Source organism: Anguilla rostrata, chromosome 5 (genome assembly GCF_018555375.3).
Source record: "Anguilla rostrata isolate EN2019 chromosome 5, ASM1855537v3, whole genome shotgun sequence".
Lineage (NCBI taxonomy): Eukaryota > Metazoa > Chordata > Actinopteri > Anguilliformes > Anguillidae > Anguilla > Anguilla rostrata.
The window spans coordinates 50,788,180-50,801,704 of NC_057937.1; the positions used below are offsets into that span (position 1 = coordinate 50,788,180).

General features: G+C 42.3%; 1 protein-coding gene and 2 long non-coding RNA genes across 6 annotated transcripts in view; 2 read left to right on the forward strand and 1 right to left on the reverse strand.

Annotated features, from left to right (window-relative positions):
- Positions 1 to 3,741: 3,741 nt before the first annotated feature.
- Positions 3,742 to 9,306, forward strand: LOC135255589 (uncharacterized). Its single transcript, XR_010330203.1, has 3 exons — positions 3,742 to 3,862; positions 7,382 to 7,776; positions 9,185 to 9,306. It is a non-coding gene; the product is annotated as an uncharacterized LOC135255589 (long non-coding RNA).
- Positions 7,432 to 13,525, reverse strand: part of LOC135255587 (homeobox protein aristaless-like 4) — a 33,722-nt gene continuing 27,628 nt past the window's right edge. Inside the window, exons 3-4 of the mRNA XM_064336947.1 lie at positions 9,246 to 9,374; positions 7,432 to 7,746 (exon numbers count right to left, since the gene is read on the reverse strand). Coding sequence (XP_064193017.1) covers positions 7,432 to 7,746; positions 9,246 to 9,374 — 444 coding nt within the window. The remainder of the gene's footprint in view (positions 7,747 to 9,245; positions 9,375 to 13,525) is intronic.
- The window catches only part of LOC135255588 (uncharacterized), a 63,968-nt gene continuing 63,489 nt past the window's right edge, over positions 13,047 to 13,525 (forward strand). For 2 of the 4 annotated variants that reach the window (XR_010330199.1, XR_010330202.1), the window contains exon 1: positions 13,047 to 13,268. This is a non-coding gene — a long non-coding RNA (uncharacterized LOC135255588). The remainder of the gene's footprint in view (positions 13,269 to 13,525) is intronic. The other 2 variants (XR_010330200.1, XR_010330201.1) reach the window with 1 other exon arrangement.

The window sequence follows — 13,525 nt, forward strand, 5'->3', positions numbered from 1 at the left end:
GTTGCCTGACTGGCACATATTAAACGGTGACCTAACTTGGCATCTGTACCGCGCTGCATGTGAAAGTGTCAATCATGTAACTATGGAACTATAATCAGCTGTACTTTATCCCTGCTTGAACTGAGGATCAATACTTCCTGTAGCTGAAGAAGAGCATATTTCAAGCTTGACTGGAAATTAAGATCGCCAGAAGAAACACTTCTTGAAGCAGTTTTGCACTGTCAGGAACTTGAAGTGATCAAGGGACGTTAGTGAGGAAATCAATGGAATAAATATGGGCAAAATAACTTTTCAACATTGTGATGATTCCTCACAGCACGCATAGTATTTCCTTAAATTGGACATGAGCTCTTAACGGGGTAAAATGTATATTTTGTTCATAAAAGACCATAAGATTTGCTTAGCTGGTGAATTCTGAACTTTAGTTGACATAAGCTCAAAAGAATTCTTGCAGAACATTTCACAGTCCTCCTTCACACAAAAACTATTTTCCCGGCGGGCACTTCCCGTTTGTATTCATTTGTTTCGAATTATATCAGCATAGTTTGTGTTTTTGTTCTTTCATACGCAGTATTTCAAGTCATTTAATGAGTGTCAAACTATTTAAAATGTTCTTTTATTTCTTTTTCCGATTTCACTAAAACAAATGATTGCATGACCTTTTCATGTGTTTTTGAAACAAAGTCAACCTGATAAATGCTGTAAACAATTGGTTGAGGGGGAAAAAAAAGTATTTTAGAGGAGTACGAAATCTGAGTAGAAAGCATATTATTACTCCTCTAAATCCAGAAAAATAAATTTGGTCAGATGAAGTCAGCAACAGGTTCCATATTGGGACTGTTTGGTAACCTTGCACAACGTGCCTGCAATTCTAATATCAAGTTACATATATATATACTGTGCCTTGAAAAAGTATCCTGATGGTTTCTGATCTTTTGACAAAATGTAATACTGCTTAGTGGGAACCTGAGTAAATACAAAACACATTTTAAAAATGATAATTTCATTTATTTCACCCTTATCACCCATGTGAAAAAGTAACTGCCCCGTAAATGTAATAACTGGTTGCACCACCTAACTGCAACTAAATGCTTACTATTATTTGGTAGGTCTTTCACATTGCTGTGGAAAATTTTTTGCCCATTCTTCTTTCTAGAACAGCTTCAATTCAGACAAATTGGTAGATTTTCCAGCATGAACTGTTCGTCTCAGGTCCTGCTGCAGCATCTCTATTTGGGTTCAAGTCAGGACTTTGACTCAGCCACTCCAAAAATTAAATTTTTCAGCCATTCAGACTGATATGAAATAGTATTCAGTCACAATTATTGCTGCTTAAGGTGGTATAACCAGTTATTGCATTTAAGTGGGCAATCACTTTTTCACATGGGTGATATTGGTGTTTCATAACTTTTTTCATGCAATGAATGAAATTATAATTTAAAAACTGTTTCATGATTACTCGGTTTCCTTTCTTTAAAAATTACATTTAAATTTAAATTTAATTAAATCACATTTTTAAAATAATAATTTAATGTGCATGCACGTGAGCTCATGTGTGTACCTGCCTGTATGGACATACGTGTGTGTTTATGTTCGACTCTTTCACCCTCTGCTCCAGCCTGAACCCACATCCCTGCCATTCACTGGCTGTTTTCTGCCCCCCTGTTCAGCATTGGCTGTCACCTGTTGTTAATATTCGCTCAGTAATCCACCCTGCACAATGTCAGCGGTTCAAAAGGGCGCTGTAGGTATTTTTGTCGAATTCAATTAGCGTGACATTTTTGGAGGCTCTCCGATCTCGTTTCTGGACCCCACCTCCTCGAAAGCAAATAGAAGCTGAAGCGTTTTCAGTTCTGTCCACAGGGAGAACATGCTTAGCCAATTTAAAAATATATAAAAAAATCAGAAACACTATATTTTACTTTTGTCTCACATTTTTTATTGATGACTGGTACATTTTAACACTTCAAAAAATTTGAACAAAATAAAATATCAGTACAAAGAAAACAACACCCCTTTAGAGAGGATTCTCTCTGAAATCTTCAGTTCTAATCTTGAGCATAGTTGAAGCACAAACCACATTGCAGCAAGATTTTAGAAGGGTTTTGACAAATATTCCTTCAGAATGGTTGTGTAGGGGGGATGAGAATGGGGTTGAATGTGCCTCAACCATTTTGTTACCGAAATTTAAAAAAGCTCCCAAATTTTGATGAACATTCTAGAAAAAAGTTTTTCATTCCCATATAAAACTCAATGTTATTTCTCAACACTGCACATCTATGTAAATTGGCCCATGCATTTTTCACTCTGCCAAGGCTTCAGGGGGAAATACAATGGGAAAGGTTCTGGAAAATGGTACGGGAAGTTGGTCAACTAATTTTGGAAGTTTTTGAGATAAAACAGCACTTTGACTTCACTCCATCCTTGTTTTAATGACCCATAATCTCCTTAATTTAAGAAAGATTTCCATGTCAACCTAGAGAGGGTCAAACCTCCACATGTACCTGACAGATTCTGGAAAGAAATTTTCTGAAATTTACAGAGCTAAGCAATTCAGGCTACTGTTCACTGCCTGAATCAATATTTTTCTCAATGCAATGTCTTTCCATTTTACAGGTATTATATTATGTCATACTTTTCAACTGGAAAAGGGTTTTCTTGCCATAAAAAATAGTAAATTTTGTCTCTTTCACAATAGTTGGGCCACAATGCAAATAAAATGTAATTTTTTAAAAACATTTTGTAAGTGCAATAACTTATTGCAATAACTCATGAGACATATATAAGAATATGAACAAGATTAACCATATTAACAGCATAACATTTTAAAGCAGTACAATGTAGCTTAAAGCCATGAAATATTTTTTTTTTTAATGTACACATTTTAAAACCAAAATTTAAAGCTATTTAAGCCGTGGTAAAATTCAAACAAACAACACTAACACACAACATCCTTACAAATTCTTACAAGGACATAATAATACTTTACAACAAATTAGTTATATTTTCAAGGGTCTTTGTTTAACACTGGGAATCAATGCATTTACACCAAAAGAAGAAATCACACTGGCAAACAAATAAAAACACAAGTATTATATTATTAATTTTGAACTTCTGTTGCCCTGCTTCAGTAGTATAAGAAATTATAAGGGGCAGCAGAGGGGGAGCAAATTGGGGGATTGGGGTCGGGGGGCATTATAGGAACAACCCCTACATGCGGGTTGTTATCACTGAAGCTCGAGACACACAAACCCTGGAGACCATTGTAAGTGAAGTTTTTTTGACTGTCCTATTTCAATTACCCACATTTTTAGCATATTCAATATTAACTCTGGTTGCCTATCGTGCCAGGTCTGTCTTCATCCATGTTTTTTAAAAAAGTGATGTTTGACTGTTGCAGTGTGAACTGCACGTTCACTCTGTGTGTTCATTCAATATATAAATTATACATAACCAGGGCTGCTTCGGGTTCTGCTCTGAATGCCAACTTGAAGAAAAAAGTAAAAAGGCAAGTCTCCAAAGTCCAAAGTACACTAACAGTATACATGAGTGTATACATACAACCAAAATGTCAAACAAAGCTAAAAAGATTCCGTTCAAGCACCGGTGTTGTCTTTTCAATCGGAAGCCCTGTATGCAGGGCAAGCGAGAGCGGCCGGCATTGGGCCAGCGACGGCGCGCAGCACGGGGCTTTGTAAGAGGAGCCCTGACAGCTGAGAATAAGCATGCGCGAGCTTTGTTTGTTTTGCGCTAGCGGTGAGCACAGCTGCGTTACGATGACAGCCTCGCGCTTTTTCAGTAAAAGAGACGTCATTTACAAGCTTCAATAAACGTGCATCGGGAAGAGATAAGACGGCGATATGTGAGTGCAATAATGTAGACCTGCACAAAGCTTGTAGTTTTGGAGATGGTTACTCAAGTTCCAAACCGAGTCCGAAATTACTCTTTTCCTGGAGGACGTGGAATAGGCACCTATCCGTATACCAAGGCCTCCCTTGAAACGCTTGCCATTTGAGAATTACGGTCTGCATTGATATTCCATTGAGTTTTTATATTCAGTGTCAGAATAAATACGAATACCAGTGATGCAGGTTTTAATGAGGCAAACTCAATTTGAATGAGTATTGGTATTAGAGGCATACTTTGATGTTCCGCAGAGCTGTGTGGAACAGGGCATACTACACAGGAAAGAATGATCGTATGTTATTATTAATACGGAAAGCGGAAGCAATTTCTGGTCTGCTGGGAATTGCAGCGATTGCATGAATTACTTTAAGTGAAACAGGAAAAGTTCTGTTGGTTTATGTGACAAAAGGTCAGCATATCCAGAAGCCCTGCAATTTCACCAGATTGGGTTTTTTTTTTATTTTTACTATTTGACTGTCTTTCTAGACCTGAAGCACCCTGGCATGTTTTCTTTTCACCATGTGGTGTATGTGAAGCACTATACCTTCAACAACTTCCTCTACTTTGTTCATTAAGTGCAGAGGGATTTTTTAGGTTCAAATTATGGGCAAATGGGTCGTCAAAACTGGAAAAGTCAAACTGTGTCCATTCTCTGTAGGATGAAAGGAGGAAGCAAAGCGCTTCCCATGACAATCGATTTGAAATGTTTGATTGAATTACAGATTCTCTCTGCTGTTTACCTCACATCCTGAGACCTGGGATTCGAAGGGTATTTCCAGCACACTGGAACGAACATGTTTTTTATTTGGGAGTTTGGAAATGGCTTTTCCAAAAGGGGTAGGGGTATCCGATCCTGCTCCAAATTTAAAACAGCTTTGTTTGGGCTTTATCAAAATCTGACTCCGGAAGAACAGCTCACCCCATGAAAAGGCCCAAAGCACAAATCACAATGAAAACCACTCGCAAAGACTCTGTCACCTTCAGCCATAAAGCAGTGAGTCAAGGCAAAGGTCATGGCACGCTTTGCCTCTGGCAGCTCTCTATCCCAGCCCAACATCGCTGTGGGGAAGAGCCAGAAATAAAGAATGGATCTAGAGCACGTAGGCGTTGGTGCAGTGGTGGGGGGGAACAGCATCCTGAGTCTGGCACGCAGTGCATTTGTCTTGAATTGGCGCCGTAGCGGTCAGTGCCAGAAAAATTAATGAATTGAGGACGAAAATCCAGCCCGCAGGCTGGACACCTGGTAGCAGAGCTGATCTGGGATCAGTCTGAGAAGCTCTGGAGATGCTGAAGGATCAGGTATGCAGCAGGCTGGAGAACTGCTCAGGTGTCTCATGAGTCTGTGTTTGAGAAACCCCACTTCCTTCCCCGTCCCCCGAGGTTTAGGAAATGCTCCCTTCACACAGCAGCGATCCAGGAGCAGATTTCCCTGCCCTGATCCGTGACCTCTTCTCCCTTCCTCTTCAGCTTGGTTTCAGTGGACAGCTGCATTATTTGCATGAAACTGAGGGCCCCATTTGGATTCAGGTTCAGAGTGACCCTTTGAGAAGATAAGTAAGTGCTCCATGATTGCCCCCCCCCGCACCGGGTGGAGAGAACGCCACCTCAAATTAGGGAGAGATGACTACCCCCTCTTAGTTGCACCTTGTCTGCATAGCCGAGTAAGTCAGCGTGCAGAAATGTGTCCCAGCCGGATGCGGTTGGGGTTGGGTTTTTGGCTGCGCATGTTTTGGGAAGACTGTGAAGTGTCCACATGTAGTGAAGGGCCTGAACAGCTCAACTGGGGTACCAGAGAGCGGTTAAAATGAAAAGGAAATGATTTGTATTGACAACCATAGCCAAATGCTTTGTAATCCACACTGTATTGCAGCTTCTCCTGTGCCAGTCACTGAAGATTTGTAAAACGTTGACCAAGGTTGTCAATGTGAATCATGTAAATATATGAATGTTTAATCTTATTACACTGACAACCGTAGTTAATATAATCCATGCTGCATTGTGGCTTGGCTGATGCCGATTCATTGACAGGCAGTGTGTAAAACTTAGCTGGGCATGTATGTGGTGCTGCAGGCATCTATGGTGGGTTGCTGGGACAGCGTTCAGGGCTGCTGTTGTGTGTCATCGCTGTTCGGGCTTCTCAAGAGTGGGCAATGCATTTCTTCTGTAATCTGAGAGCCTGGGGCCCCCTCCTGTCTCCCAAAATCCAACGCGCTAGGGTCCCACAGAGACATTACCTGTGCAACTGGACTAGGAGCAAATGGCATGTCAACTTTAAATTGCTGCCAGTTCACTCCACCCACCCGCCCCCCCAACCCCCCGCCCTATCCTGCCAAACTATACCCCCAAATAATGCACTTTTCTGCATTATCTGCACTTTTTTTCACCACCAAAACCAGCAGGCCCACAGTGCCACTCCGACATGCAAAACAACATGCCAGTTCCCCCTGGGGGGTGGTGAGCCTTAAAATATGCTAAAACCTCCAATACCGCACTGAATCTACATACCTCTAAAGGTAGAAATATTTAATGAGAGAACAAAGCAAATAGTGGCATGTGGGGTTGTTGACCTTCATTTTATAAATTCTTTTTTCTTTCCTTGAATTTGCGGAACAGCATGCTGCTGCTGGCCTTCGGGTGTCCCTGTGCCCTTGACTAATTAATTCTCCTGCTCGGGAGATGCGGGAGAGAGATGAATAAAACCTCAGCCTGGCTTTGCCCAGGCAGGATACCGAGACATGATGTTTTGTAGTGATTATCAGTATGATGTGGGAGGGATGCTGACTCACAGTCCGTGTTAGACTGGGGTCAGGGTCACTCAGTCTCAGTAATAGGGATGGAGGGTAGGGTGGCGTGATTTTGAATATGTATTTCCAATCGAACTAAAGTGGAGCAATTAATGAAAAAATGAATGTTAATAATATAAATACAGTAAAACAGATAGTGAAAATAGATCTCTGGAACAGAGCTGCAATGTTGCCGTCCATCCACCTTGTTAGCTAACCTGGAGCTTTCAGTCCAAGTGCTGAAAACCTGATTTTGATCTCTTCTGAAATGTAAATATTTTTAATTGTCTTCATTTTACTTTGTAAATGGGAAACAACCAGAAAAACTGTCGCACGCAGAATGCTGCAAACATTCCAGATGGGTGCATTCCTCTTTTGTGCCAGCCTGGCCAAACAGTTTGATTGGCTGTTGCTTTTAGATGGCGCGTGCAATCAGCTACTGGCACCCTTTGTGGCTCCACCCTCCCTGATCCCTCGTAGGACAAGAGGAGGTTGGGGGGCATTTCAGTAAGCCTGTGGCACAGATTCGCTGTATAAGATTTTCAAGTCGCTCGAGATGTGTCCATCATTCTTTCTTTCTCCGTGTCGGTTCTCTTCAACTTGTCATTGCTGTCATATATGTATGTGATGCACTTTTCTTCTCGCTGTGGGTGGGCACTGGGGTTTTAAACTCATTTGTCATTCTTCTCAAGGTGTTGGTGTGCGTGGTGGTGAGGGGGCCCCCTGCAGGCCGTACAGGGGATCATGTTGCCCAGGAGATGGCGGCGCTGTGCTCCTTGGCCTTCATGCGAAGCGCAGCGATGCTGGACGACTTGCGGTCGGGGTCCATGTTGAGGTCGTAGCCGTTGATGCCGCCGCCCATCCCCGGACTGCCGAACAGGCCACCCATGTGCGTCTGTCCCATGTGGCCCCCGGGACTCTGTACGCCCAGGAAGTCGGACACCCCGCCGGCGTGCGGGTGGGGGGTCATACAGGGGGTGACGGTGTCGCATGGCATCACGCAGCCTGGCACGGGAGATGCAGCGCTGCTGCCCCCTATCCAAGAAGGACTCTGGATCTGGAACACAGCAGAGCAGGAAGGGGCATGGTGAGTTTAGACCCCTCACAAACCCCTGACCAAGGGGCAAAGTAATTATTAGGGACAGCATTCATGGTGACAAAGGCATTTGACTGAAGCACTTTTGAGTTTTCACAGCCCTGCACCATGCACAATAGTCCAAAATCATAAATTTGGGCTTTTAAATTTAAATGATTTTTGGTGCTTGGGTGTAATGTTGTACAAACAGAATTCACTGTGAGAAAGTTCCAGATTTTTTCGATTCCTGGCAGATGCAGTCTTCTGTTTCGCATATGAGACAGAGCCGCTCTGAGGTCATCTTTTACTGTGGGGTGAAGTCATTCATAAACTCTGATATTTGCAACAACAAGCTGGCTTTTGAAACTGACCTCAAAAAGAAGAACGGCATGTGAGTTGTGTCCCAAACTACCAGTTCCCTGACTCCAGGGGTGATTGGATTGAGTGTCAAAGCAATGAGAATCAGGGAGAAGCCTGCAGACTGGCGCAGCGTTGATCAGAGGAGAAGGATAGTTTTTAAATTTTGAAGAAAGGTAATGATTGGAGTTTGGTGAGGGTTGAGGGTAGTATTGATTGGTTTAGATGGGTGGGGTGTGGGGAACTACTTGGGGTGCTTGATAGTGTTGGACGGGCGTACGTGTGGAGGAGGCGGGTCTCGCCTGTGGGAGGGATGTGTCTGGAAGGTGTGTGTCTGTGGGAGGGGAGGGACTTAGGGAGGGCTGTGCAGCAAGATGAAAGTCTACTCAGGGAGGTGCCCCAGATGTGCCACATTCCACAGCTGTGGCCCCATGACCTCTGACCTCCTAGCAGATTAATAATAAATCGGGGGACCTCCAGCCCTCTGAGCGAGCGTGGCTACTCCTGCTCTCAGCCCTGCCCTGACTGCTCTCTCTGGGCACCCTGCACCCCTGCACCCCCGCACTGCCAATAGCAGAGCCAGGAGTGGAGTGACAAAGGAGTAGAGTAAGAGAGGGAAAGACATCTGCCAATGAGAAAGAAAAGCCTCCCTTCTCCACCCAAGTCCTCCAATCAGGGCTGCATATCACCTCAAACCCCTAACCCTACCACCCAGATTCATACTTCTAGGCCCCATCAGGGCCACTGTCAGTACCATTACGTCGGCATCTTCCGTCTTCACAAATCACATTAAACTCCTAGCATCAAACAAAAAAAGTCACTTGTATCGAGAAGTAACTTAGTTCTTGTCGTGGCGATTAAAGTTCCCCTGATTTGCAAAAGGAGCTGGACAACTGAACACCAAGACCAGGAATGGGAACCATGGATTGCATTCAATTTTTTAAAGTGTCTGTTTTCTGTTTAAGCAGATGTGCAGCCATGTTCTTAGCATGAAAATCATGAAAAGGTATGCAGGATCTGATTTATACTACAGAGATAATCTGTAATTTCCTCTTCCCCCCAGACCCTGCCCCCATGACCCCAGTGTTCCATAACCCCTGATCCTTGACCTATCCTCAGAGTACCTGTGCATAGTTCTCAGCGCGGGTAAGGAGAGGAAGCTCGTAGGCTGTAGAGAAGTGCGTGCGGACCTGCTGCATCTGACCAAACCGCTCCCTCTTCCTCCACTTGGCCCGTCGGTTCTGGAACCACACCTTTTGGGGGAAACAAAGTGGTCAAGACCAAACCACAGCAAATCCATTATTATCATTTTTATTACTGAGCCGTTGCTGTTATTACAAATAGTAAGTACAATTATAATTACATTACAGCCATAACAGTCAGGAAGGACCATAAGGCACCATTGTTGACCACAGTATGATATTAAAATATTAGACACAAGAATATTAAAAATATTAAGAACGAGCAATAACAAGTAGACAACACAAGCATCAATTGAGAGTCAATGGATATCCAGATAGTGGGAAACATTTTAACCTTGTATTGTGTTATTCAGAAAGGATGCTGCCCTTTTATTAATGTGACCGACGCAGCTGCTGAACTTTGGTAATGCCCTACCTTGACAGTAAATTAATTCAGATAGATCTCTGTTTAAATCTGAAACAGAACTGAATCACAGCACAGCGGGCAGACAAAAAGAACAGGAGAGGGCAGGAGAGAGGGATTATGCAGTGAGATCTATAAATTATAAGGTACATGAAAGCCCTGCTGTAGGTTTTGGTTGTCATGAGTTTAATGTGCTGTCCACACAGAGCACATCAAGCACATGCAGAGAGCAGAGAGATCTCTGAAATAAAGTCCACTTTTCACAAATATCCTTGCCCCCTCCATTTACTTTAGCCTTGTAAAAAAGGTACTCACAAAGGTTTGTCACAGTCACTATCAAAACCATGATTGCTGTGCCAGAGAACATAGATAGGGAATCTCTGACCACTGGAGCAGGTTACTCACTCAATACAGATTCCACACTGACCTACATTGCCTCTGGACTAACACAACCCACCTAAAATAAGTCATTATTTGTACTTAGCCGTGCTTGTATGTTGTTTCTTTGTGTGTGCGTGCGTGTGTGCATGCATGTGTGCACACGTGTGTGTGTGTGTGTGTGTGTGTGTGTGTGTGTGTGTGTGTGTGTATGGCAAAAAAGAAAGAAAGAGTGAAACCTGGCTCTGTTTGATGTGTGGGGAGCAGACAGGCTTTCATATCCAAACCATCAGCAGTACTAGGTGGGGAGCATGAGGTGTGCAGGAAATTCTGCACAGGTCCACATGTGCCTCACTCCCACTCTCCTCTCTGGCATGCAAGCTGTACTTAGACTCCTGGTGACCAGACCCAACTCAGTTAAGCCGCGTTTCCACCGCAGGAACTATACCCCGGAACTAGGAACCTTTTGAGGAACTCAGTGCGTTTCCACCGCAGGAACTAGGGTCTAAATTTAGTTCTGGGGGCTGTGTTTTACCCCCCAAAACGTTCCTGCTCGGGGGGTAGTACTTTCCGAAAGTACAGGAACCTTTTGGGTGGAGCTTGCAGCGCTGACCATTTCTGATTGGTCGAGTACTCGTAGCATTTGTGTTGTATTTATTTTCCGCCATTACCCGCCATGTTTGAAAATATGCAGCGGCAAACCAATTTATTTTCATAATAACAAATCAAACTTGTATGTTATGCGGCGCAGTAGCCTACTTTTGGTTATAGCCTGTCAACGTCTTGGAATTATAACGTGTGCTCTTCTGTTCTTTTCTTGCTTTAGTATTCGTTTTATAAAATGCTAAGCATTCGTGCTGGGACAGCATATTACGTAGGCTACCAAAACATTCAAACGGATTAATTCGGTTGCTGAATATTTTCTTCCGGATTTTCTTTGTTAGCCCGTTGTAATTGACTCAAAACGTTTGATACAGTTATGTGAGGTATGCGGTAGTTCTGCATAATTAACATTGGTGATACAGTACAAGCAAACTGGAAATCACCTTCCGCACTTTTATCCGGGTAAAATAACAGGTTAATTCTAGTAATCTTCCCTTTAGCTTTTTCAGACTGCCGTAATTTTACTCAATTTTACTGCCATTTTTCAATTCCACGAAAAGACCAGGAAGACTATGGACTCATTTATGGTGCATGGTTCGCATCTGGAGGGCACACTTCGCTGCTCGGCTAGCAGTAACTTCGAAGGAAAGCAAACGGTGGCTGTACCACTACTAATTTACATTTTCACGCAAGTCCGAGTTTTCGTTCTGTTCTTGTCATTTTGCGATTAGCCTATATGGAATTGACGACAGAGAAGTAATAAAACAGCAAATTGTTTACAACGTGTGCATGTTTTCTGCTGTTAATGAATGTGTTTGAGAGGATATATGAAAATCAATAAATACAAAAGTAACCATATATAGTCATTGTTGGTAACCCGTTGTATATAAGTGGAATAAACCCCTCCGGGCTGTCCCGGTTATTAGAAAATAATGTAGGCTACTTCGGTGGTATTATGGGGTTACAGAAGAAATCATATGACAGATGGACCGACGACAACGTCAGTGGGCTAATTTGCCTAATCTTCGCGGTACTTTAGACCCCGGTGGAAACGCAGACAACCATTGGCTGAAGGAACCTTTTAGTTCCTGGTAAAGTAGTTCCTGGGACTGAAAGTTCCGGGTAATTTTGGTGGAAACGCGGCTTTAGATGCTCTGCCTTGTCAGTTAGACTGGACTGCAGGTCCCAGTTACCACCCCCAGCTTCAAACAGGAGAGAACTGACACAGACACCACTATCTTGGCTACAGGAGAAACATTGTATGTTTACTTACATGTTTACAATAACAACATGCAGTGTGATTTCCATAGTTACCTAGTTGCCCAAGGAAAGCATATTGCTTAGTCTGGAGACAATATTGCATTTCAAAATGTTTTTTGAAAGTGGCTTTTGACCTACCTCAACACAAATAAAGTGATACCAGTGACCTAATAACTATTGTCCTATTTCTAAACTTTCCAGCTTTTAGTTTCTCTGCAGCATGTGCATGGAACAGGTAGCAAAATGATATTCAGCTCTCCACTCTGGTTTCTCTGGGGTAATTTAGAACCCTTATCAAAAACATTTTATCCTTCTCTTGTATACATTTTATTTGAATGACTTGTGTTCTGTTAAACTGTTTTATTTCGTATTTATGGAATTGTTTTATAGTGTAGGCCATGTATGTATCTGCTCGATGGTGTAATCAGGACTCCCTTGTGAAAGAGACCCTGGTCTCAGTGGGATTTCCCTGTATACATAAATGTAATCATCATCATCATTAAATGTCCCAAACACATCTTAGAAGAAATAATATTGGCTGAAGAGCACAGATTCGGCAAACGTGCGCAAAGAGATTGCCAGTGTATCATAAGTATGACTGAGCATGGCTATTTTATAATATTTTTGAGGTAATAATCCTGCACAGTATGCCTTAAAAGTGATCTGTCGCCTAACCGTTTCATTCATCAGTTTCACTTCTGCGAGGGAGCAAAAGTCCTGTTTTTTTGAAGCATTTAGGCCAAAATACATTAAAGTCTGCATAGATTACAGAGAACATGCACACAATCAAAGCCAAGACATGATGAGACTTGTAAGTAGTCCATCTTGTACTTGAGTCCAGTGCAAGGCGAGACAACTTTTCATGGTGACTTCGACCCTTTGTTTACTTGGACTTGACCTGGCAGTATCAATTATAATTTAATTATCAATGTATCTAAAATTGTTAATTGTATATATAAATATGCGATTTAAAACAGTTTAAATCGAATTTATTACATAGCAATCAATCATTTTTGTTATCTTCAACGTTATTTTCCCCGATTAACTTTTTTTTCGGTTAACCTTTTTAAACTACAACGTCATCAACGTTACTGACGTAAAACGTCTGATCAGTTCTCACGGCCTACACGAATTTTTTTAACAAAATGTCTGTGCAAGGGGTCAAGCAATTTGAGTTTTTAAAGTTATAACGCCTTTGATGGAGACGAAACGTCAGCACTGTGTACCGCAAGCGTATTCTTGAGGAGAAACTTTGTACGACGCCAAATTCTGAGATTCACCTTGTCTGAATGTATCCTGAGGTAAGCCAATTTGGATTGAACTAAAGTGACTTAGCCGGGCTAAAGTTAACCAAGCCAGCTAACGTTGCAGTAGCAACTTCATAACCTGCTATCTCTCTCTGGCTTGGTTTTCTCATTTTTGTAATGTAACGTAATTTCCTAATGTTGCTAAAGTTTTACCAGTCAGTTCATCATTTCAATTATAGTAGGCAATGCGACCGAAAAATGTATTTCCGCAAATGAAAATAAATGTTGTAATTTAAAAAATTACGTTAACT